The sequence below is a fragment of the Bubalus kerabau genome, chromosome 6 (genome assembly GCF_029407905.1).
Source record: "Bubalus kerabau isolate K-KA32 ecotype Philippines breed swamp buffalo chromosome 6, PCC_UOA_SB_1v2, whole genome shotgun sequence".
Taxonomy (NCBI): domain Eukaryota; kingdom Metazoa; phylum Chordata; class Mammalia; order Artiodactyla; family Bovidae; genus Bubalus; species Bubalus kerabau.
This window is the reverse complement of record NC_073629.1, coordinates 20,858,383-20,885,814: the sequence shown is the minus strand read 5'-3', so window position 1 is coordinate 20,885,814 and position 27,432 is coordinate 20,858,383. Positions and strand designations below refer to the sequence as shown.

General features: G+C 37.7%; 1 protein-coding gene and 1 pseudogene across 4 annotated transcripts in view; both read right to left on the bottom strand.

Moving 5' to 3' along the window:
• Positions 1–647: 647 nt before the first annotated feature.
• Positions 648–27,432, bottom strand: part of GOLPH3L (golgi phosphoprotein 3 like) — a 49,372-nt gene continuing 22,587 nt past the window's right edge. For 3 of the 4 annotated variants that reach the window (XM_055584402.1, XM_055584401.1, XM_055584399.1), the window contains 3 exons: positions 22,318–22,449; positions 20,848–20,962; positions 648–3,071 (listed from right to left, as the gene is read on the bottom strand). In XM_055584402.1, the coding sequence (XP_055440377.1) occupies positions 2,644–3,071; positions 20,848–20,962; positions 22,318–22,449 (675 nt within the window). In that variant the 3' untranslated portion in view covers positions 648–2,643. The remainder of the gene's footprint in view (positions 3,072–20,847; positions 20,963–22,317; positions 22,450–27,432) is intronic. The other variant, XM_055584403.1, reaches the window with a different exon arrangement.
• Positions 11,741–12,236, bottom strand: LOC129654776 (ubiquitin-40S ribosomal protein S27a-like; annotated as a pseudogene).

The window sequence follows — 27,432 nt, the reverse complement described above, 5'->3', positions numbered from 1 at the left end:
TTCTTTTCACATGTTGTAAACTCTGTTATAGTTAGGTTTGTTACCTACACTTGGAACTTAAGACTTTCAGCTCTTCAGTAACTTCAGGTGTCACTTGCAAGTAGTTATTAATAGACTAGAATATACTCATTCTCTTCCTGGTAATAATGATGTAATTGGGTAACTTATTTTGCTTGAGATGGAGACACTATTCTTCAGACTTTACATTAGCTGGTGTTCGGGTTAGATTTAATGTGTCCTGCCCTCCAGAATGTGTGTGTATATATATACGTAAAACTAATATTTGTGTATTCCTAATTTTCCACAAGGGAGTCCAGGTGGCTCAGTGGTAAAGAATCTGCCTGCCAATGCAGGAGACACAGGTTCAATCCCTGGATCAGGAAGATCTCCTGGAAGAAGAAATGGGAACCCACTCTAGTATCCTTGCCTGGGAAATTCCATGAACAGAGGAGCTTGTGGGCTACAGTCCATGAGCTCACAAAGAGTCAGACATGACTTAGCAACTGAGCATGCATACACAGTTTTCCACACAGAATGAAACAGAGGCTGGTATCCTAGGGTAAGTGGGGAGTGTTACTGGCCTTGTATGAAAAGTTATTTCAAGTTAAAATAACTTTAGTTGTAAAACTGCACAGAGACACCAGGGAGCCAATAATTGATCTTTATTACACAGAAATGCGAAGGCCATATGCATTAAATTGTGTTTTGCAGTGAACATTATGCAGATTCAAACTGAAGACATCCTCATCTTAATGAGATACAATATAAAAATAAACACTGACCAAGAGTTGCCAGAAGGAACTCAATTTCCACTCTCCCAATCAAGCTGAAACTCTCCACAAGAAAACCTGGTTTAAGTTCATGCCAAACTGTTCAAATGGAAAGAAAAACTAAGTCGGGTAGACACATCCATGGACTGGTTTTTATAGTTTTAGGGAGCCAGACTGAAGCTCTTCTCAGCTTCACATTTTTTAGGAATTTGTTTCATTTAAACTTTTTATCTTTAGTCACCTAAGTGATAACCTAAAGTGAAAAAAAGTTAAGTGAGTTGGGGAATTTTGTGGGGCTAGACAATTTTAGAGGAGGGAAAGTTACAATCATTCATTTAATTACTTCTGATCAGGAAAATTTGATATCAGGTCTGGGTCATCTGTATTAGCCCTTTGATAGACTGTTTCTCTGTAGTGGTCAAGAGGCAAGATCCATTCAAGTATCAGCATTAAATGCTTGACATTAACACAGTTTGGTGCCTGTCCTCTTTATATTCCCAAATGCTGGACTCATATAGGATGCTTTTAACATCAAATTGCCCTTCTGAATACGATTTTTCTCAATAAGCTTCTCTTTGCATTTACTACTGACTTAAAAAATGTTTTAAAGAATGAGTTAGACAAAGGATTGTGTTGAGACAAGACTAATGACTAGGAGGGCATCTGTGGATTAAATATAGATAAAACTACTTCCAGGACCTTTAAACATACACAGAATAGGTGGCACTAGAGGTAAAGAACCTGCCTGCCAATGCAGGAGACTAAGAGACGCGGGTTCCATTCCTGGGTCGGAAAGATCCCCTGGAGGAGGGCATGGCAACCCACTCCAGTATTCTTGCCTGGAGAATCCCATGGACAGAGGAACCTGGCAGGCTACAGCCCATAGGGTCACAAAGAATTGGACACGATTGAAGTGACTGAGCACGCACACCCATCAATTTATGTAGGAAGACAAAACAGGGAACAAGATCTAGAGTTTACATATATTGTCTGGACTCAGGATGGTGCTATTCAGCAATTGAAATTTACAACTCCCTAAATTCAATCAGAGTAGAGACATTTAAAGTAGCCTGGAGGAATCCAGATAGTCATGTGCTAAAGAGTGGAAATTCTGATGCCACTTTCCTTCTTTGCAAATTGTATTGGTGACTGCATAAAAGAGGTGGTTAAAAGATGCATTTTTTTTTAAATTTAGATTTCTGTTCTAATGAATGATGGAGTAGGACAATGCTGAGAGAGAGTAGAGAATATATTTATGGTTCTAGGACTGTGAGAACCAGGTAATCACATTTGGAATAGTCTCATTAATTTAGAAAAGGAAAGATGAGAAAATCAGTAGTGGAACATACATTTATATCTCAGAGACCATCTGCTCCAAAAATCAGTTTTATTTCCACTGCCCCTTATTCAAAGAGATGGTTACTTCAATAAGCTACATTACTTAGCAGAGCCTGAGAGAGAGGCTGAAAACATATATTTAAGACAGAAAACAAACTTTAAAAAATGAGATAAATGGTTTGCTCTACATCTCATTCACATTCTATGGCTAGAGAAATCCAAATCCCACTGAAACTTCCTGATAATCCAAAAGCACACTGGATGGAAGTGAGCCAAGAAATGAGAGAAAATGTTTACCGGGTGAGTGCTGGTTCACCCAATTTATTCACCTCTGGAGTGGAAGTATAGGGAGATATAAAGCCTGCTTATAAGAGACAAGGTCTATGGAGAAGCCCTGAAGTTGCTTTCCCCAAATAACAAATTTGATTCAAGAGGGAAAAAAAAATGATGGAAAACATCTCATCACACAAAACTCGGTGATGGTGTTTCTGATAGTCACTGGCCAGCAATGGAAAAGGAGAAACCCAACAGCTGGCTACGATTTATTGAAGGCTGCAAGCACAGCCCAGATCATCTCCGTGGCACTGTGCTTTGTCCCCTCTACCTCAGGGTCCAGTTCTACTAGGTCCTTGGCTCGATTCATTGCCATATCATACTTGTCATCTGTCAGAGAGGAGAAGACATTCTCGAGCACGTCGGAGGAGTGGGCTAGCACCAGCAGCGCTAGTGTTCGCTTGTCCATACGCTGAGGGTCATTCACCCACCGCTCTAGGACGCTATCTTGAAGTTTTTTCACTAGTCGTTGCTTCTCTGTTGTATTGGTCACTGGGTGAGTAGTCATGTCAAATAGGAGGAAATTCTGCTTCTCAGTGGTTAGAATACCCTTCTCTACTAGGTTCTTTGCAATTCTCTCTCTTACATTTCTCAGCTGGTACTGTAATTTGAAAGGGTTCCAGGTCTCACCTATGGGAAAAATAAATAGAATGCTTGAACAAGACTATAAACCAACTAGATTTCAGAAGACATCTATAGAATATTCTACCCTATAACAGTAGAATGCACATATTTCTCAAGTGCATATGAAACATTTTCCATGATACACCATATGTTAGGCCATAAAACAAGCTTTAATAAATTTAAAAGAATTGAAAACATACAAAGTATGCTATTCAGTCACAGTGGAATTTTAAATTGATAACAGAAAGACATTTGGGAAATTAAAAAGATATGTGGAAATTTAAAGACACACTCTGAAATAACCAATGAGTCAAAGAAGAAATCATAAGAAAAAATTAAAAAGTACTTTTGAGTTGAATGAACATATCAAAACTTATGGGATGCAGCTTAAAGCAGTGTAAAGAGGGAAATTTATGATCCAAATGCCATATTAGAAAAGTGAAAGTCACTCAGTCCTGTCCAACTCTTTGCAACCCCATGGACTGTAGCCTGCCAGGTTCCTTTGTCCATGGAATTCTCCAGGCAAGAATACTGGAGTGGGAAGCTATTCCCTTCTCTAGGGGATCTTCCCAACCCAAGTCTTCCGCAATGCAGGTAGATACTTTACCATCTGAACCACCAGGGAAGTCCTGTATTAGAAAAGGAGATGTCAAATCAATAACCTAAACTTCTAACTTTAAAAAACTAGAAAAAGAAGAAAATACTAAACCAAAGCAAGCAGGATACAGGAAACAATAGAGAGGAAATAGAGAAAATGAAAACAATAGAGAAAATTAATAAAATAAAACTCTGGTTCAGTGAAAAGATGAAAAAAACTGACAAACCCCGAGTGATCAAGGAAAAGAGAAGACTCAAAATTACTAAAATTAGGAATGAAAGAGGAGACATTACTACTAAACTTACAAAAATTAAAAGGGTTATAAGGAATACTATGGAAAACAGTATGACAACAATTTAGACACCCTAGAAGAATGGACAAATTCCTTGAAACACAATTACCTAAACTGACTCAACAAGAAAGAAGTAATTTCAATAGAATTATAATAATATCCTGGTGGCTCAGACAGTTAAGAATCTGCCTTCAATGCAGGAGACTGGGTTCTGTCTCTGGGTTGGGAAGATCCCCTGGGGAGAAGGGAATGGCACCCCCTCCCCCAAATGCCCCAGTATTCTTGCCTAGAGAATTCCATGGACAGAGGAGCTTGGTGGGCTACAGTCCAAGGGGTCGCAAAGAGTCAAACATGCCTGAGCAACTAATACACACACACAATAACAAGTAAAAGGCTTCCTAGGTGGTGCTAGTGGTAAAGAACCAACCTGCCAATGCAGATATAAGAGACGCAAATTTGATCCCTGGGTTGGGAAGATCCCCTGGAGGAGGGCGTGGTAACCCACTCTAGCATTCTCTCCTGGAGAATCCTATGGACAGAGCCTGGTGGGCTACAGTCCACTGGATTGCAAAGAATCGGACATGACTGGAGCAACTTAGCACACATAACAAGTAAACAGACTGAATAGTAACTTTAAAACTTCCCACAAAGAAAAGTGGGGTCCAGACGGCTTTTCTGGTAATTCTACCAAACATTAATGGAGAATTAATGCCAATTCTTCACAAACACTTTAAAAAAAAAAAAAAAGAAGAGGAGGCAGAGGAGGGAACACTTCCTTAGTCTAAACAGTAAGTATTCCTCTGATACTAAAATGAGACAAAACTTCACAAGAAAATATAGACCAGTATCTCTTATGTATATAGGTACAAAAATACTGAACAAAATATGTACAAACAAATCTAGCAATATAATAAAGACACAGGAAACTCTCTGACAGTCCAGTGTGCACTTTCACTGCCAAGGGCATAGGTTCAATCCCTGGTCAGGGAACTAATATCCTACAAGCAGCATGGCTCAGCTGAAGGAAAAAAACAAACAACCCCATCCCTAAACTACGTAATACAATAAAGGGGGACTTAAAACAGAAATGTAAGTTTGATTTAAAATACAAAAATCAATAAAATGAAAAGCAAAAACCAACTGATCATCTCCATAGACAAAAGCATTTGATAAAATCCAACACTCTTAACGTCATAAACACACTCCATAAGCTAGGAATAGACAGAAACTTTCTGAACTTGATAGAGGAATTTATGGAAACCTCACAGCTAGCATATTACTTAATAGGGAAAGACTGAATGTTGTCATCTTAGATCAAGGATAAGACAAGGAAGTCCATTCTCATCATTCCTATTCAGCACCATACTGAAAGTTCTAGGCAGGGTAATTAGGTAAGAAAAATAAAAGCCATCTGGATTAGATAAACTTTTTGTTTTCAACTGAAATTTTTATTTCAATTTTAATTACAGCAAAATTATAAGTAACAAAAGAAAAAAATTAGGTGAAATGCATCAAAATAAAAAACTTATACTTCAAAGGATACCATTAAGAAACTGAAAAAACAACCCATAGAATTGGAGAAAAATTTTGCAAATCATGTATCTGAAAAGATTTGTATTTAGAACATATTTTAAAAGTACAACTCAATAGTAGAAAGCAAACCCAATTTAAAAATGGGCAAAGGATTTGAACAGACAATTCTCCAAAGAAAATATACAAATGGCCAATAAACACATATAAAGATGCTCAACATCATTAGTCATTAGGGGAATGCAAATAAAAATCACAATGTGATACCACTATGTATCACTGCTGCTGCTAAGTCACTTTAGTCGTGTCTGACTCTGTGTAACCCCACAGACAGCAGCCCACCAGGCTTCCCCGTCCCTGGGATTCCCCAGGCAAGAACACTGGAGTGGGTTGCCATTTCCTTCTCCAATGCATGAAAGTGAAAAGTGAAAGTGAAGTTGCTCAGTCGTGTCCGACCCTAAGCGACCCCATGGACTACAGCCTACCAGGCTCCTCCGTCCATGGGATTTTCCAGGCAAGAGTACTGGAGTGGGGTGCCATTGCCTTCTCCGATGTATCACTAGGATAGCTAAAATAAAATTACAAAGACAGAGAATAGCAAGTGTTGATGAGGATGTGAAGGAACTGAAACTCTCACACACTGGTGGTAAGAATGTAAAACAGTCTGTATTGAAAAACAGTTCCTATTCCTGTCCTCAAGAAATTTACAATCTAGTATGGGGTGAAAGTGGGGACACAAAAATAGTATTTGAAGTAATCCCTAGTGACAAACTGGATATACTTGACCAGTTGAGTTCAGTTCAGTTGCTCAGTCGTGTCCGACTCTTTGCGACCCCATGGACTGCAGCACCCCAGGCTTCTCTATCCATCACCAACTCCCAGAGCTTACTCAAACTCATGTCCATCAAGTTGGTGATGCCATCCAACCATCTCATCCTCTGTTGTCCCCTTCCCACCTTCAATCTTTCCCAGCATCAGGGTCTTTTCAAATGAACCAGTTCTTCGCATCAGGTGGCCAAAGTATTGGAGTTTCAGCTTCAGCATCAGTCTTTCCAATGAATATTCAGGACGTATTTCCTTTACGATGGACTGGTTGGATCTCCTGGCAGTCCAAGGGACTCTCAAGAGTCTTCTCCAACACCACAGTTCAAAAGCATCAATTTTTCGGCACTCAACTTTCTTTATAGTCCAACTCTCACATCCATACATGACTACTGGAAAAACCATAGCTCTGATGAGATAAACCTTTTTTGGCAAAGTAATGTCTCTGCTTTTTAATATGCTGTCTAGGCTGGTCATAACTTTTCTTCCAAGGAGCAAGGGTCTTTTCATTTCATGGCTGCAGTCACCACCTGCAGTGATTTTAGAGCCCCCAAAAATAAAGTCTGTCACTATTTCCATTTGTTCCGCATCTATTTGCCATGAAGTAATGGGACCGGATGCCATGATCTTAGTTTTCTGAATGTTGAGCTTTAAGTCAACTTTTTGACTCCTCTTTCACTTTCATCAAGAGGCTCTTCAGTCCTTCGCTTTCTGCCACAAGGGTGGTGTCATCTGCATATCTGAGGTTACTGATATTTCTCCCGGCAATCTTGATTCCAGCTTGTGCCTCATCCAGCCCAGGATGTCTCATGATGTACTCTGCATATAAGTTAAATAAGTAGGGTGACAATATACAGCCTTGACGTAGTCCTTTCCTAGTTTGGAACCAGTCTGTTGTTGTATGTCCAGTTCTAACTGTTGCTTCTTGATCTGCATACAGATTTCTCAGGAAGCAGATGGGTCTGTTATTCCCATCTCTTTAAGAATTTTCCAGTTTGTTGTGATCCACACAGTCAAAGGCCTTGGCATAGTCAAAAAGCAGAAATAGATGTTTTTCTGGAATTCTCTTGCTTTTTCAATGATCCAATGGATGTTAGCAATTTGATCTTTGGTTCCTCTATCTTTTCCAAATCCAGCTTGAACATCTGGAACTTCACGGTTCATGTACTGTTGAAGCCTGGCTTGGAGAATTTTGAGCATTACTTTGCTAGAATGTGAAATGACTGCAACTGCGCAGGAGTTTGAACATTCTTTGGCACTGCCATTCTTTGGCATTGCCTTTCTTTGGAATTGGAATGAAAACTGACCTTTTCCAGTCCTGTGGCCACTGCTGAGTTTTCCAAAATTGAGCAAAGCACTTTAAAAGCATTGTCTTTTAGGATTTGAAATAGCTCAACCAGAATTCCGTCACCTTCACTAGCTTTGTTTGTAGTGATGCTTCCTAAGGCCCACTTGACTTCACATTCCAGGATGTCTGGCTCTAGGTGAGTGATCACACCATAGTCGTTATCTGGGTCATGAAGATCTTTTTTGTATAGTTCTTCTGTGTATTCTTGCCACCTCTTCTTAATATCTTCTGCTTCTGTTAGGTACATACCATTTCCGTCCTTTATTATGCTCATCTTTGCATGAAGTATTCCCTTGGTATCTCTGATTTTCTTGAAGAGATCTCTAGTCTTTCCCATTCTGTTGTTTTCCTCTATTTCTTTGCATTGATCACTGAGGAAGGCTTTCTTATCTCTCCTTGCTCTTCTTTGGAACTCTGCATTCAAATAGGTATATCTTTCCTTTTCTCCTTTGCCTTTCATGTCTTTTCAGCTATTTGTAAGGCCTCCTTGGACAACTATTGTGCCTTTTTGCATTTCTTTTTCTTGGGGATGGTCTTGATCACTGCCTCCTATACAATGTCACAAACCGTCCATAGTTCTTCAGGCACTCTATCAGATCTAATTCCTTGAATCTATTTGTCACTTCCACTGTATAATCGTAACAGATTTGATTTAGGTCATACCTGAATGGTTTAGTGGTTTTTCCTACTTTCTTCAATTTAAGTCTGAATTTGGCAATGAGGCATTCATGATTTGGGCCACAGTCAGCTCCCGGTCTTATTTTTGCTGGCTGTATAGAGTTTCTCCATCTTTGACTGCAAAGAATATAATCAATCTGATTTTGGTGTTGACCATCTGGTGATGTCTGTTTGTAGAGTCTTCTCTTGTTTTTTTGGAAGAAGGTGTTTGCTATGACCAGTGTGTTCTCTTGGCAAAACTCTGTTAGCCTCTGAACTGCTTTGTTTTGTACTTCAAGGCCAAACTTGCCTGACACTCCAGGTATCTCCTGACTGCCTACTTTTGCATTTCAGTTCCCTATAATGAAAAGGACATCTCTTTTGGGTGTTAGTTCTAGAAGGTCTTGTAGGTCTTCATAGAACCGTTCAGCTTCTTCAGCATTACTGGTTGGGGCATAGACTTGGATTATTGTGATATTGAATGGTTTGCCTTGGAAACAAACAGAGATCATTCTGTCATTTTTGAGATTGCATCCAAGTACTGCATTTCAGACTCTTTTGTTGACTTTGATGGCTACTCCATTTCTTCTAAGGGATTCTTGCCCACAGTAGTAGATATAATGGTCATCTGAGTTAAATTCACCCATTCCAGTCCATTTTAGTTCACTGATTCCTAAAATGTCGATGTTCACTCTTGCCATCTCCTGTTTGACCACTTCCAATTTGCCTTGATTCATGGACCTAACATTCCAGGTTCCTATGCAACATTGCTCTTTACAGCATAGGACTTTACTTTCATTACCAGTCACATCCACAACTGGGCGTTGTTTTTGCTTTGACTTCATCTCTTCATTCTTTCTGGAGTTATTTCTCCACTGATCTCCAGTAGCATACTGGGCACCTACTGACCTGGGGAGTTCATCTTTCAGTGTCCTATCTTTTTGCCTTATCATACTGTTCATGGGGTTCTCAAGGCAAGAATACTGAAGTGGTTTGCCATTCCCTTCTCCAGTGGACCATGTTTAGTCAGAACTCTCCACCATGACCCGTCCGTCTTGGATGGCCCTACATGGCATTGGCTCATAGTTTCATTGAGTTAGACAAGGCTGGGGTCCATGTGATTATAGCTGATAAGGTTCTTTAGAATGTTAATTATTGAGAGAGTGTATCTGGGATAATGGCAGCAAGTATTAGAAATTCATCTCTCCACCTAGACAATAATTATACTAGTAGCATCTATCTGAAACAATTATTTTTGGAACTCTTGAGTTTCCACGAACACTTGTTGGTTCCAGGGGAAGCTAGGCTGGCAAACTGTGGTCAATATCAATTTCAGTCAATTTCAGCCTTCAGTGCAGCAGTGACTACTTAGCCCCCAGTCCCATGAAAGCTAGCTGTGGGAACAGAAATCTGTAGTTCTGGTGTAGCCTGCTGGAATCAGGATGGGCAATAAGGACCCTGTCTTTGAAATCTCAGGACCAGTGTTCTGGTTATGGATTGTAGCTTCTGATGGCTGACATACAGCTAAAGGCTGCCACTGCTCCAATCCCCGCCAGTTGAAGCAGCTTCCAGGGGATTTAAAAAAGAAACTTTTTTTACATTCAGACACAACTGCATGTACACAGTATTTAAGAAAGCAACTGTGCTTGCTTAAGAAAACATGTAATCTCTGAAGTACAACCTTGGAAAAGACCTGAGATCTGAAGCTTTCACCTCAGTTGGATCTGCAACACAGAGAAACCATAATATAATCAACAAAATAACAACAAACAACTCAGCAAAACCTGGGGGATGGGGAAAGTCTGATTTCCAGAGTTACTGTATTATAAGATTTCAATATCCAGCTTTCAACAACAAAAAAATTACAAGGCACATAGAAAAAGGTATGTTCCACTAAAAGGGACAAGAGAAAAAGAACATTTGTACTTGAGGAAGCCCAGATGTCAAGTTTACTAGACAAATACTTGAAAACAGCTGTTTTAAAGATGTTTCTTTATGATGCTTTCTTTAGCAAATAGCTAAAGGAAGACATGGACAAAGACAGGAAAATGATGAAGAAAATTAGAATACCAATAAAGAGATAGAAATTACAAAAAGGAACCAAAAAGAAAATCTGGAGCTTCAATACAACAGCTAAAATGAAGAATATACTATATGGGTTCAAAAACAGATTTAAGCAGGCAGAAGAATTAGCAAATTTGAAGATAATACAATTGAAGTAATAAAGTTTAGGGAAAAACAACAAAAAAAGTGAATGAAGCCTAAGGAACCTCTGAGCCACCACCAAATGGACTAATATTTTCATTGTAGGAATCCCAGAGGAGAAGAGAGAGAAAGGGCAGAAAAATATTTGAAAAAATAATAGCTGAAAATGGTCTAAATTTCATGAAAGACATGAATCTACAAATCTAAGATACTTAATGAGCTCAATGTTGACTAAAACATCCAAGATAGATTATAATCTAACTATTGAAAGCCAAAGATAAACAATCTTTTAAACCCAATTTTAAATTGAAGTATAGTTAATTACAATGTTATGTTAGTTTTAGATGTGTGGTATTGAGTTACACACACATATATTTGGGCTTCCCTGGTGGCTCAGATGATAAAGAATACACCTGCAGTGCAGGAGACCTGGGTTCGATCCCAGGTTGGGAGGATCCCCTGGAGAAGGGATGGCTACCCAACTCCAGTATTCTTGCCTGGAGAATTCCATGGACAGAGCAGCCTGGCAGGCTACAGTCCATGGGGTTGCAAAGAGTCAGACAAGACTGAGTAATTTTCATACACACATGCACACACACAGACACACACACACACACATATATTTTAGATTCTTTTCCATTCTAGGTTATTATAATTTACTGACTATATAGTTCCCTGTGCTATATAGTAGGTCCCTATTGTCTACCTATTTTATATATGCTGTGCTTAGTCACTCAGTCATGTCCAACTCTTTGTGACCCCATGGACTGTAGCCTGCCAGGCTACTCCTCTCCATGGGCATTCTCCAGGCAAGAATACTGGAGTGGGTTGCCATGCCCTCCTCCAGGCGATCTTCCCAACCCAGGGATCAAACCCAGGTCTCCCATACTGTAGGCAGATTCTTTACTGTCTGAGCTATCAGGGAAACCCATGAATACTGGAGTGGGTAGCCTATCCCTCTCCTCCAGGAGATCTTCCTGACCCAGGAATGGAACCGGGGCCTCCTGCATTGCAGGTGGATTCTTTATCAGCTAACTGTTAGTCCCATCTCCTAATTTATCTACCCCCCTCACCGACTTCTGCTATCCACTGTGGTAACCATAAGTTTGTTTTTTATTTCTATGAGTGTATTTCTGTTTTATAAATAGTTCATTTATATAATTTTTAAAGATTCCACATATAAGTGATATCATATGGTATCTGTCTTTTGTTGTTGTTGTTAGCTCATATCTTTATTAACCAATATACAATTACTTGTCTTCTGGTTTGTTGAAATAATAGGTCAGACAACATTTGCCACAGTAATGTCTGTCGAAGTGACTGGCCATAAAAACTCCAGCACCACACTCCCGGGAGTGAGGGACACTCCCGGCAAAGGCGACTGATTTTGCCATTCTCATCTGCCTTATAGTATTTCAGTACAGCCTATTTAACCTTCTTTCTCTTATGCTTGTTCTTCTTGGAAGTGGTGTAAGACTTCTTCCTTTTCTTAGCGCCATGAAGTCTCCACACTAGATGAAGAGTGGACTCCTTTTGAATGTTGTAGTCAGACAAAGTATGTCCATCTTCTAGTTGCTTGCCAGTGAAGATCAGTCTTTGCTGGTCAGGAGGAATTCCTTCCTTATTCTGGATCTTGGCCTTTACATTTTCTATTGTATCCGAGGGCTCGACCTCGAGAGTGATGATCCTCCCTATCAGAGTCTTCACGAAAATCTGCATCTTGGCAGCGGTTCCACCGCAGATGGTGGATCCGAAAATGGTATTTGTCTTTTTCTGTCTGAGTTACTTCACTTAATATGATAATCTCTAGGTCCATCCATATTGATGCCAATGGCATTCTTTCATTCTTTTTCATTATCAAGTAATATTCATATATATATATATGGATATATATACACATATATATATATAATCTTTATCCATTCAGCTGTTGACAGACATTTAGGTTGCTTCCATGTCTTGACTATTGTAAATAGTGCTGCTATGAACACTGGGTTGCATGTATCTTTTTGAATTAGAATTTTCTCAGATACATATGCCTAGGAGTGTGATTGACAGATTGTACGTAACTCTATTTTTAGTTTTTTAAGGAAACTCTATACTGTTCTCCATATTGGCTGCACCAATTTACATTCCTACCAAATGTAGGAAGATTTTTTTTGTTCCACACCCTCTCCAGCATTAATTTAGTTTACAAAGATAAAGAATCTTAAAAGCAGGAAGAGAGAAGTGAGTTGTCATACACAAAGTATCTTCAATAAGATTATCACCATACTTCTCATCAGAAACTTTGGAGGCTAGAGGACAGTGGGTTGACATACTCAAAGGGCTCAAAGAAAAAAATCTGTCACCTAAGAATTCTATATCCAGAAAAAGTGTCCTTGAAAATGAAATTAAGACTTTCCCAGGTAAATAAGGAGAAGGTAATGGCACCCCACTCCAGTACTCTTGCCTGGAAAATCCCATGGACAGAGGAGCCTGGTGGGCTGCAGTCCATGGGGTTGCTAGGAGTCGGACATGACTGAGCAACTTCACTTTCACTTTTCATTTTCATGCATTGGAGAAGGAAATGGCAACCCACTCCAGTGTTCTTCAGGGATGGGGGAGCCTGGTGGGCTGCCATCTATGAGGTCGCACAGGGTCAGACACGACTGAAGTGACTTAGTAGCAGGTAAATAAAAATTGAGGAAGGTTGTCACCACTAGACTTGCCCTGTAAGAAATGATAAAAAGTACTGCAGGTTGAAATGAAGGGAAGTAACCTGAAGCAGTAATGAAGAAATAAAGACACCCGATAAAAGTTAAATACATGGACAACTATAAAAGTTAATTTTGGTTTGTAACTCTATTTTTTATTTTCTATATACTTTAAAAGACAGATGCATTAAAGAACAATTATTAACCTATGTTATTGGTCACACAATTTATAAAGGTATAATCTGTGACATCAAAACAGAGAGTGGAATGGAGCTGTATAGGAACAGAATTTTTGTGTTATTGAAGTTAAGTTGGTATTCAAATTAGGTTGTCATAACTTTAAGATATAAAATGTAATCCCCATGGTGCAACAAAGAAAATGTCTATAGAATATACACTAAAGAAAATGAGAAGGGAATCAAAATGTTTCACTATAAAAAAATCAACCAAACATAAAAGGAGATAGTAATGCAGGAAATGAAGGACAAAAATCTATAGGCCATATAGAAAACAAATAGCAAAATAGTAGAAGTGTCTCCTTATCAGTAATTATTTATTTATTCTTGATTGCACTGGGTCTTCGTTGCTGTGCACGAGCTTTCTCTAGCTGTGGCGAGCAGGGGCTTATGCTCTAGTTGTGGTGGGAGGACTTCTCCTGTTGCAGAGCACTGGCTCCAGGGTATGCAGGCTTCAGGAGTTGTGGCACATGGGCTTAGCTGCCCCATGGCATGTAGGATCTTCCCAGGCCAGGGATCGAACCAGTGTCCCTTGCATTGCAAGGCAGATTTTTTAACCACTAGACCACCAGGGAAGCCCCAGTAATTACTTTAAATGTAAACATATTAAACTGTTTAATCATAAGAAAAAATTGGCAGGATGGGTTAAAAAACAAGATTAACTATATGCTGTTTATGAGAGACTCACTTTAGATCAAAGGACACAGACAGGTTGAAAGTGAATGGATGGAAAAAGATATTCCACTCAAATAGTAACCAAAAAAGAGAAGGGATGTCTATACTAATTTTGGACAAAATACACTTTAAATCATATAAGACAGAAGAGACACAGAGACATTATATATTAATAAAAGGTTCAGTACCACAAGAAGATAAAACAATTATAAATATTTACACTCCTAATAACAGACTCAAAATACATGAAACCAAATGGACAGAACAGACAGAAGTAAACAGTTTTGTATCACCCTACTTGCAGAATACATGTTCTTCTCAGATTTATATGGCACATTCTCCAGGACACCATATGTTAGGCCATAAAATAAATCTCAATATATTTCAAAAGATAGATATCATACAAAGTATCTTCTCTGACCATAGTGGGATGAAATTAGACATCAATAAAAGAAGGAAAATGAAAATTTGCCTATATGTGTAAATTAAACAAGCTGCAAGGAGATTCAACCAGTTCATCCTAAAGGAGACCAGCCCTGGGTGTTGTTCACTGGAAGGACTGATGCTGAGGCTGAAACTCCAATACTTTGGCCACCTCATGCAAAGAGTTGACTCATTGGAAAAGAACCTGATGCTGGGAGGGATTGGAGGCAGGAGGAGATGGGGACGACAGAGGATGAGATGGCTGAATTTAAAAAGTCTAAAATCAATCTCCTAACTTTGTACTTTAATGGACTAGAAAAAGGAGAGCAAAATAAACCCTAAGTTAATAGAAGGAAGGAAACAGATTAGAGAAGAGAGATACAAAAAGAGAGATCAGAAAAACAACCAACAAAATTAAAGAAACTAAAAGTTGTTTCTTTGAAACGATCAAAATTCACAAACATTTAGCTAGACTTCCAAAGGAAAAAAGATAGAAACAACTAAAAATCATAAATGAGAGTGAAGGTGTTAACAATTGACCTTGCAGGGATTAAAAAAAGGATTATAAAATAACACTATGAATAATGTTAAACCAACAAATTAGACAACCTAGAAAAAATGGACAAACTCCTTGAAAAGTTCAAATTCTTTAAACTGACAAAGAAACAGAAAATTTCAGCAAATAAAAAGATGAAATCAGTAATCAAAAATCAAAACATCCCAACAAAGAAAAGTCCGGGGCCAGATGACTTCATCAGTGAATTCTACCTTACATTTAAACTAGAACTAACACCAGTCCTTCTCAAAGTCTTCCAAAAATCTAAAGAAGGAACACGTTAACTCATTCTGCAAGGCAAGATTATCCTCATACTAAAGCCAAATAAAAACATCACAAGAAAAGAAAGTTACAGACCAATACGTCTTATGAATGTAGATTCAAAATCCTTAGTAAAATATTAGCAAACTTAATCCAACAGCATGATAAAAGGATTATTCACTACGATCAAGTAAAATTTATCCCAGGAATGTAACAGAAACTCAAATAGACTAAGGATCTAAATAGATGTTTTTCAAAAGAAGGCATACAAATGGCCAAAAGACACATGAAAATGTGCTCAACGTCAGTAATCATCAAGGAATTCCAAATCAAAACTATAGTGAGATATCACTTCACACTTGTTAGGATGGTTATTATTAAAAAGATAAAAAATAACAAGTGTTCAGGGAATTCTGCTCAATGTTATGCGGCAGCCTGGATGGAAGGGGAGACTAGGGGAGAATAGATACATGTATATGTTTGGCTGAGTCCTGCTGGCCACCTGAAACTATTACATTATTAATCAGCTATACTCCAATATATAATAAAAAGTATTTAAAAAAGATAGGGACTTCCGAGGTGGTCCAGTAGCTAAGACTCCACCCTCCCAATGCAGGGGACCCAAGTTCGATTCCTGGTTGGGGAACTAGATGCCTCATGCCACAGTTAAGATCCTGCATGCTACAACTAAGACCCAGTGCAGCCAAATTAGTAAATAAATAAAAATAAATATCTAAATATTTTAAAAATTAAAAAAAAACACAAATGATGGCAAGGACATAGAGAAAAGTGAACCCTCATGCACTGTTGGTGAGAATGTAAATTGGTGCAGTCACTATAGAAAACAGTATAGAAGTTTCTCAAAAAATTAAAATGATAACTATCATATAATTTAGTAATTCTACTTCTGAGAATTTTTCCAAAGGAAATGAAAACACTAACTTGAAAAGATCCATGTACCCCACGTTCACTGCAGCATTATGTACAATAGCTGAGACATGGGAGCAATTGAAATATCAATTATGGATGAACAGGTAAGGAAAATGTGGTACACACACATGAACATACACATACACACACACACATATACATACATTGGAATACTAATCAGCCATAAAAAGAGGAAATCTTGCCATTCATAACAACATGGATGGGCCTTGAGGGCATTATGCTAAGTGAAATAAGTCAGACAGAGAAAGACAAATACTGTATGATCTCACTTGTATCTGGAATCTAAAACAAAACCAAAAAATTCCAAAATTTTAGATACACAGAACAGACTGGTAGTTGCTAAGGGTGGGAAGGGGAAGAATGTCACAATGTATGAAGATCAAAAGACACAAAATTTCAGTTATAAAATAAATAAATCCTGAGGATGTAATATATAGCATGGTAACTATAGTTACTAACATTGTATATTATATATTTGAAAGTTGCTAAGAAAACAGACTTTCAAATGGGCTTCCCAGGTGGCAGTAGTGGTAAAGAACCTGCCGCCAATGCAGGAGACATAAGCAATGCGGGTTTGATCCTTGGGTGGGGAGGATCCCCTGGAGCAGGGCATGGCAATCCACTCCAGTATTCTTGCCTGGAAAATCCCATTGACAGAGGAAACTGGTGGGCTACATACAGTCCATAGGGTCGCACAGAGTTGGACACAACTGAAGCGACAAAGCACTCAAAGCACTTAAGAAAACAGATCTTAAAAGTTCTCATCACAAGAAAAAAAAGCTATGTGTGATGATGGATGCTAACTACACTTATTGTGGTAATTATTTCACAATATACATAAATACTAAATCAACATGATGTACCCCTGAAACTAATATAACATTTATCCCAATTATATTTAAATAAAAATCAAACAATGTATCAATAATACATCATTTAATATAATTAAAAAAAAACCCCATATGACCATGTCACTTGATTCAGAAATGCAACTTAGAAACGAACAAAATTCTGTAAAGCAATTATCCTTCAATTAAAAAAAAAAAGAAAAGTAATGACAAAAACGAACACCCTTTCATTATAAAAACTTCTAGGAAACTAGGAATAAAAGAAAAATTCCTTAATATGATAAAGAGTATTCATGAAAGCCTTACAGTTAATATCATAATCAATGGTTAAAAGACTGAAAAATCCCCCAAAAGTCAAGGAACAAGAAAGGCAAGGAAGCCTGCTTTCACCACTGCTATCCAACAATTTAAGGAAGTTCTATCCAGAGCTAGTAGATAAGAAAGAAAAATGAAAGGCATGTAAGTTGGGAAGGAAAACCTAAAATCATCTCTGTCTGCAGATGACATGATCCTATACATAGAAAATCTCCCCACATACACAAAATGCAACTAGAGCTAATAGACTCGACTAAGTTGCTGGGTACAAGATGAAAACACAAAAATCAGTTGTTTCTGTATATCAGAAATGAATAATCTGAAAATGAAATTAGGAAAGCAATCCCATTTATAACATTGTGTAAGAAAATTAAATATTTAAGAATAAGTCTAACCAGGGAGGTGAAAGATTTGTACACTGAAAACTATAAAACTGATGAAAGAAAATTAAAGAAGACCTAAATAATGGAAAGACAGCCTAGGTCTATTTTAATGGACAGGAAGATTTAACACTGTTAAAATGGCAATAACCAGCCAAAAAGATCTACAGGTTTAACCCAATACCTATAAAATTCTAACAGCCTTTTCCACAGCAGTGGAAAAGCTGACCCTCAAATTCATATAGAATTGCACAAGACCCAGAACAGCCAAAACAACTTTGAAAAGGAAGGATAAAATTAGTGGATTCATACTTTTCCAACTTCAGAACTTACTACAAAGCTACAGTAAGTAAAACAGTATGGACATACATACAGGTTAATACAACAGAATAGAGAGTCCAGAAATAAACCTTTGCAGATATGGTCAGCTGATTTTCAACAAGACTTCCAAGGCCATTCAAGGGGGAAAGAATAGTATTTTTAACAAATGGTTCTGGGAAACCGCATATCCACATGCAAAAGAATTAAGTTGAACCTTTATATCATATTCGAAAATTAAGTAAAAATGGATCAAAGAACCAATTTAAGAACTAAAACTGTAAAACTCCTAGAAGAAAGCATTGGGAAAATCTTTATGACATTAGATTTGGCAAAGATTTCAGTGATATGACACCAAAAGTCAGGCAACAAGTAAACTGGACTTCATCAAAATTAACAACTTTTGTGCATCAAGAGTTACTCTTAATAAAGTGAATAGATAACTTATAGAATGAAAGAAAATATTTACAAATCATATATTTGATAAGGGATTACCATTGGGACTATAGAAAGAGCTTCTAAAACTCAACAACAACAACAGAAGCCAATTCAAATATGGGCAAAGGACCTGAATAGACATTTCTCCAAAGAAGATACACAAATCATCCATGAAAAGATGCTCAACATCATTAATCATTAGGGAAATGAAAATCAAAACCACAATGAGATACCGTTTGTATCTACTAGAATGGCTATAATTAAAAACAAAACAAGTGCTAATGAGGATGTAGAGAAACTGGAACCTTACCATGGCTGTAAGAATGTCAAAGTCTGCAGCCTCTGTAGAAAACAGTTTGGTGGTTTCTCAAACTATTGAACTATCACATGACCCAATAATTCTACTCCAAGATATACATCCAAAAGAATGGAAAGCAATGACTTTATCAGATATATGCACAACAAGGTTCACAGCAGCATTACCCACAATAGCCAACAGATGGAAACACCCAAGTGTTCATTAACAGATGAAATTAACAAAATGTGGTAGGTATATCACATACAACAGTATATTACTCAACCATAAAAATGAATGAGATTTTTGATGTAAGCTTAAGATGAATGAACCTTGAAAAAATGCTTAGCTTTCAAGTAAGTCAGGCATGGAAGGACAAATACTGTATGATTCCACCTATATGAGTTACTTAGATCAGGTAAATTCATAGAGACAGAAGGTCATTAAGAAATTGCCAGGGAATGAAGAGAGGGAGGAAGAGGGATATTGGGATGATGAGAAAGCTTTGAGTGTAAAGAGAAGTAATAGTTATATAACACTGTGTTTTTAATGTCACTGAATTGTACACTTATGATTAAGATAATAAATATGTGTATTTCACCATAATAAAGTTAACTATATACCCCTGAAATGAAAACATGTCCACGTAAAAACTTGTCTATGAATGTTCTCGTTAGTCAAAAAGAGGAAATAATTCAAATGTCCACCAACTGATAAATAAATAACTAAAGTAGTATAACCATCCAATGAAATATTATTTGGAAATAAAGAGTCAAATTAAAACTGGGGAAATTTGTGACTTCACTGGCTGTCCAATGGTTAAGACTCCGTGCTTCCACTGCAAGCAGCAAGGTTTGATCCCTGGTTGGGGAAATAAGATTCCACATGCCACGTGGTGCAGCCAAAAAGAACAAAAAAACAAAACAAAAAACCTAGGCAAATTCTAACAAGATTGGTGAATCATATCAATTTCAGTACCCTGATTATCATATACTAAAATTTTGAGAAATTTTACCAGTGGGGGATTCTAGACAAAGCATATAAAGGTATCTCTCTGTATTAATTCTTACAACTGCATGTCAATATATTGGGTTGGCCAAAATGTTCCTTCGAGTTTTTCTGTAAGATGTTATGGAAGAAACAGAACGAACTTTTTGACCAACTCAATACAAATGTCTCAATAAAAACTTCAATTTAAAAAAAACTGCTCCAGAAGATGACACTGGCTATGACCTCAAAGTGCCCTGTGGAAGATTCTCCTATAATTTTATGCCGTAGGCTTAGTTATTCACATTAAAGTTTTTGAACTTGCCTTTGAGGAAAAAAGGAATGAAGTGCTGATACATGCCACAACATGGATGAACCTTGAAAATATTATCCTTGGAAGTCAGTCACAAAAAACCATAAGTTGTATGGTTTCGTTTATATGAAATATCCAGAATAGGCAAATCTACAGAGATAGAACGTAGATTAGTGGTTGTCGGAGCTGGGCAGGAGGGCTGGGAAACGTGGGGAAAACTGCTAGTGAGCATAGGGTTTATTTTGGGGATGATGAAAATGTTCAAAACTTAGGTTGTGATGATGGTTGCACAACTGTGTGAATACACTAAAATCCATTTAATTGTATACTTTTACTGGGTCAACTGTATGATGACCCTGTATGTGAATTACACAACAACTGTATGTAAATTATACATCAACACAGATGTTAAAAAAATTTCTTGTGAGCTTATGAGGTATACAGAGGTAAGGTGAAGCTTTGGAAAACTTTATGTATTGATTAATCATGCCTTTTTGGTCCCTCATTAGTACAGTTTAACAGTGAAATATATATATCTTACTCAGCACCCTGAATTTCTATACTTCTTCTTCCAACCTTAAGAGTAGGGTAAAGATTATAAAATGTGGGATTTTTAAAATCATTCTGCATCATCTTACCGGTGAGTAGCTCTATCCATGTTTGGACAGTTTCTGTGGGTTCAGTTGCTTTGATGTGTTTGAGAGTTTCATCCAGTAAAACATCACCTGTTGGGCTGTCTGACTTTAGCAGTACCTTTCAGAAAAGAAGAAACAAGAGACTCTGGTTCATCTACTTCATTCAAATTAAAATCAGCGAATATGCTATACATATGAAGTGAAGTGAAGTGAAGTCACTCAGTCGTGTCCGACTCTTTGCGACCCCATGGACTGTAGCCATGGGATTTTCCAGGCGAGAATACTGGAGTGGGTTGCCATTTCCTTCTCCAGGGGATCTTCCCGACCCATGGACCGAACCCGGGTCTCTGGCATTGTAGGCAGACACTTTACCATCTGAGCTACTGGTTAAATGTCATAGGAAAAGCAAAGCAGCATAACATATTATCTCTGTTTCCTCAAGAAATTTAAAATCTGGTATGGATAGATAAAAATAACACTTGAACTGGGCCCCAGTGGCAAACGATATAAATGATAATGGAGAAAAAAGATTCAATAATAACTCTTTGAGCCTGGAAAACCAACTTGTGAAACAATTAGTAAAGATAGGAAACTCGGATAAGGTTGATGAAGCTTGGTTTTAACTGACATGGGATAGCCAAGTTGAAATGTCTGGATAATAGTTAACTATGTTCCTGGAGGTGGAAAAAGAAGACAGGTCTAGAAATTTGAAAATTAATATCATAAGGGTGATAGATGAAGCTGTAAAGGTAAATGATATCTCTAAAAGGATACAAAGTGATATAAATTGAGATATAGATACTAAGGAATGGAGAAGTAAAGGAAATAGGGTACCGCTAGAGAAGCAAGAGGATGTACTATAACAAAGGTCAAGAAGAGAGGAAATTTCAAATAGGAGGCAGTCAAAAGTGTCAAATACCACATACAGGTTAAAAGAGAAAAATAAATTGAAGACTGAAAATTAGCTGATGACACCTAAGAAGGTAGTTTCACTAGAGTGCTAAGTAGACAGTGAAGTTGTGAGTGGAAAAAACAAGTAATAAGAAAATGGAGAGAGTGGTATAACTCATGCTAGGGAGTACTTGCAAAATAATTGGAAGGAGGGAAACAGAATGGTTATCTGAGGCTGACCAGAGTTAAGACCGCATCTGACTCACATGTTTACCTCCTCATTATATAATACTCTGTTTCATAATATTACAGCTATAGATAAATACGGAAAAATAATCAACACCATCCTAGATCTGACTTTTCTGCATAAAAAGGGAAGACAAAACCATGAACTTCTTATAACTCTTTAGACCATGGATACTTAGATTTCTCTCTCTGCTGCAGGATAATTAAACCTGTTAGACAATGGAACAACTGAATAAGTGGTATTTTTATTGTCTCACGTCTCAAATCTTGCTATTCTTCCAAAATGGACTTGGTATCTGCCCTTTCATAAGAGGATATTCATGGAGGATGCTCTACCTTTCTGTCTAGTAGTCGCTTCTTACGCATGGTTGGGGGTTCTAGATAGATTCGACCTCGCATGGCCAGCTCTATCAGGATGCCGCCTCGCAGGCCAGATGATATGCAGTCATTCCAGAAAGATGTGTAACCCTAGGAAAGGGGAAAAGAGAAAAGAAAGAACGTTCTGAAAGGGATATGGACTTGCAGCAAGCACCCAAAGAATGTTCCATTTTGTTCTGTGATTCATTTCACATCACATTACATGAACTCAAGGAAAAATAGAGAATAAATGAAAAAAAGTCTCTTTAACTTCCTTAATCCACTCCCTCCCCCAAAAGTATGACTTTCTAACTTCAAACTCTTTGTGAATTCCTATGGTTGGGCTGTTAAGTTAATAACTGCTGCTGCTGCTGCTGCTAAGTCGCTTCAGTCGTGTCTGACTCTCTGCAACCCCATAGACGGCAGCCCACCAGGCTCCCCTGTCCCTGGGATTCTCAAGGCAAGAACACTGGAGTGGGTTGCCATTTCCTTCTCCAATGCATGAGAGTGAAAAATGAAAGTGAAGTTGCTCAGTCGTGTCCGACTCTTAGCGACCCCATGGACTGTAGCCCACCAGGCTCCTCCATCCATGGGATTTTCCAGGCAAGAGTACTGGAGTGGGGTGCCATTGCCTTCTCCAAAGTTAATAACTGGCATGCCAAATTTCAATTTTTGAGAAGAATTTTGGTTTCTTTGTTTCCATGACATTCTAAATTTCACAGTGGGATACAAATAAGTTAAGTAGAAAGATGTATACTGTTTGAGCTTTTTTACCTCCAAGGTATTAGTTGCAGGCTATTTTGATGGATGGTGTAGTAGAAACCCAGCTCTGCCATTGACTAATTAAGTGCCTTGGTATGTTACTTAACCTTTCTCAAGTGCAATGTCCTCATCTGTAAAACAAGGGCACTAACGTCTACATAAGTTTATTTTGAAGAATAAGTAAGATATATATTATCAATATAAGAAACCATTTAGTATAATACCTGGTATATTGTAGGCACTTACATGTTAGTTTCCCTTCCTGAGGAACTACAGGGAATACAAAGATATACAATTAATAGCCACTATCTTAAGGATCTGAAAATGTAGCTGGAAAGACCTGCAAACTTGAGGGAAGCTTTCTGTGACAATATAAAATTTAAATAAAGGCTCAACTGAAAACTGGAGTAGAAGAAACAGGTATAAATTACCATAGAAAGCCTGGTTTAGATGATACTTTTTCAAAGTATAAATTACTTTTGGGCTATAGTAGTCAGGAACTCTTATGGGACTTGAGCTGGGATTTGAAGAATAGGTTGGATTTAGCAGAGAGTGAGGGTTTTCCAGATGAAGGAAGTCATTCAAATTCTACCTATTCTTCACAAGGGCATTTTAAGCAAAAGCATTAAGGAAGGAGACCTCAAATATGTTTAGAGGTTTAACTCAAGGATTTAAAGAGAACTCATGAGATCAAGTTGGTCGGGCTAGGCTGTAGAAAGCCTTGAAGCTCTGAACTTTTTACTGAAAGGCAATATTGAATTCTGAAGGTTCTAAGCAAGGAGTTGTGATTAACACAAGGAAGACCTAACAGTTATGAACTGTGTAACACTTTTTAGCTATCTTTGGGTGTAGCTTTCCCTCTCACTGGAGAGAGGCTGGGTGTGATGTTGGCAGATTCTAGCATGGCTTTAAAGCATGAACAAGACTAAGTCACTATTCGTAACAGTAATGTCTAATATATACTGAACACCTAACTATGTTGTAGATTTGTGCTAAGCTTCTTTGCATGCATTATATGATTACATCTTCACAACAATCCTGTAAGGGAGGTTCTACTATTATCCACATGTTAAAGATGAGGAAACTAAGGCTTATGGAGGTTATGTAACAGGACAGAGGTCACAAAGCTAAGTGGCAAAGCCTTGAAAAACAGCTTTTAAAAATTCCAGGGACTTCCTGGTGGTCCAGTGGTTAAGACTGCATGCTTCCAAGGCAGGAGGTGTGGATTCAATCATTGGTAGGAAACTAAGATCCTGCATGCCAAATGGTGTGGCCCAAAAACATCCAGTTTTCCTCTTTATTAATTTAGAAGTTATACATTCACTTTTCTTTAGGAAGTTATCTTTGCAATTTTAACATGCATGATAATTTAAAATTAATATACTAATTTATTTTCAAAACAAATCAATATATTAATCTCTCCTAATTGGCCAATATTATATCTTTTACTTCACAAGTTAGACATCATTATTTTATTCAGGTAGCACTTGTTTAGATTTACTCAGATGCTTACCAAATTCTTTGCTCACCATTCCTTCTTGCATCTCAGATCTCCTTTCTGGTACCATTTTCCTTCTTCCTAAAGTAGAATTTCCTTAAGTAAAAGTCTGTTGAAGGCAAATTCTATTTTGTTGATCTGAAATGTCTTCATTTTACCATTATTTTAAAAATATTGTTTTTCTGGACATAAAATTCTAGATGGATAGTTTTCTTTTTATCATATTGAAGATGTTATGCCCTCCTCTTCTAGCTTCCATTGTTGCAGTGAGAAATCTATCATTCTTATTGCTTGTGGTAGGTGGCTTGTCTTTTTTCTTTGGTCCTTTACGATTTTCTCTTTTGGTGTTTTTCTGTTTGACTACAACATAAGTGTGTGTGAATTTATGTATCCTGTTTGGTATACACTTCCTGTATCTGTAGGCTCATTTATTACTTCTCAAAAAATGTCAACTCTTATTTCTAAGAATTTTGGCTTTCCTCTATTCCCTTAATTCTTTCAATTTTTCTTATTCTAACCTCCATGCCTTTTAACCTCTCCTATATATTTTCCATTTCCATTGCCTCTATATTGCTTTTTAAAGAGTTAGTTCATATCTGACTTCCAATTTATTCTCCAACTATACTTAATATGTTAAACTAACCCCAAGAAAGTGTTAGTCACTCAGTCATGTCCAACTCTTTGCAACCCCATGGACTATAGCCCTCCAGGCTCTTCTCTCCATGGAATTCTCCAGGCAAGAATATTGGAGTGGGTAGCTATTTCCTTCTCCAGGGGATCTTCCCGACCCAGGGATCGAACTTGGTCTCCTGCACTGCAGGCAGATTCTTTATCATCAGAGCCACTGCTTTACATCTCTTAAAGTTCCATTTATTTTTCACATTTACCTGGTCATTTGTGATCATTTCTTCTTTTGTGATTCCTTTTGTGTTCATTTTATGATTCTTTTATTTCTTTAAAAATATCATAGACATTTCACATTGTTTGATCATTTTAATATCTAAGGTCCTTGAATGAACCAGTGTTACTTCTGCTGATTCTTTCTCATGGGTGTATTTTTCTTTGTATGTTTGATGACATTTGATTAAGAGGCCCATATTTAATTTTTTGTAAATCTTTGAGATTTTGGAGGCCTAAACTGAGGATGTATTCCTTTACTTTTTTTTTTGACCACAATATGTGGCACATGGGATCTTCCCTGATAAGGGATCAGATCTATGTCCCCTGCATTGGGAGCTTGCAGTCTCAGCTACTGAATCACCAGTGAAGTAGGTGAGGATGTCTTCCTTTAGAGAAGATCTACATTTGCTTTTGCTGTGAGTAAGGCATGGTGGGACTAGGAGACTGCCAAGAATACAGTTTTGGCGGGGTGTGGGGGGAGCACACTATATGACTTGTGAGATCTTAGTTCCCTGACCAGGGATTAAACCTGGGTCCCTGGAAATGGAAATACCAAGTTCTAACCACTGGACTACCAGGGGATTCCTCCAACAATACATAAAAAAAAATAAGTCTTACCACTATACTGCAGAACTAGAGGTCTTCTAATTCCATTTTTCTCATAACCTTCAAGCTCAAATAAATTATATAACTCCCTTCCCCTCTGCTCCTCCCAGTCAAATCCAAAGTTCTTAGTGAAAGTAGTAGTGAAAGTGTTAGTCACTTAGTTTTGTCCAACTTTTTTTGGCTCCATGGACAGTAGCCCACCAAGCTCCTCTGTTCATGAAATCCTCCAGCAAGAATACTGGAGTGGGTTGCCATTCCCCCTTCCAGGGAATCTTCCCTACCCAGGGATTGAACCTGGGTCTCCCTTATTGCACTTGAACCAGGAGGCTGCTTAAACTTGTTTCTCTCTGGCTTATTTTCCCTAGAACACTATTCTCCAGCTTTCTGGAACAATTTTAAGTACTCTTAATGCACCTTTTTTGCCTACTGGCCTTTGCACACACAGTTCTGTCTAGAAGAAACAAAACTCCTCTTTACTTAGCTCTTCCTTGTTCTTAAGGATTGAGTACAAGGGTCACATCTTCCACATAACCTTCTCCAACATTATCTTTTCCTCCACTCTACCCTCTAGGTTAGGTTCCTCACCTGGGTGTGTGTGTGTGGGTCTACTTCTCCCCTATCATTTATTATTTCATATTGCAATCAACTGCTTGTCCTCAGTAGAATATAAATTTATTATATATTCTATATAAGGAGAGAATATATGACAGTATTTCTCAATAAATGTTTCTGGAAAGCACAAATTTATGATTTAACTTGGTAAAAGCTCAGCCTGGACTATAAGCATTCCTAGATTTATCCAAATTTCCTGGGGGTCTGATCTTAGACTCAAAGGTTGGATTAGTTCTCTTGACCGCCTGCCTCATGGCTACTTCAAGAGTAATCCTTATAACTCCTCTTTAAGGAGGGAGTAAGCCTACCCACCACCCCCTACTCCGGAGTAATACTTGGCTTTATAGAAGTTAGCTGTCTAGTTAAGGTTAAACTGTAACTTTACTTTAGAATACATAATTTACTTAGGTATAACTTTTAATCCTGTTGACTATGAATCTCAACAGGTGTACAAACATTTCAACCAGTAATATAGCAATTAAAGGAAAGTTTTCCTTGTTTTCATTTCTACCTGACCATATAACTTCTGTTTCAGTAACAGTGATGTCAGACTGTCAACAGAATTATAAATGAGAAGTACTGCAAATAAAGAAACAATGGCCAGGATGTACAAACTGTGTTTTTCAATATCACCCTTTCCCAACATAGTATCTCACACTATATAAAACTCTTCAAATCATTTTTTAACTTTTTATTGAATCATGTCATAATAGTAA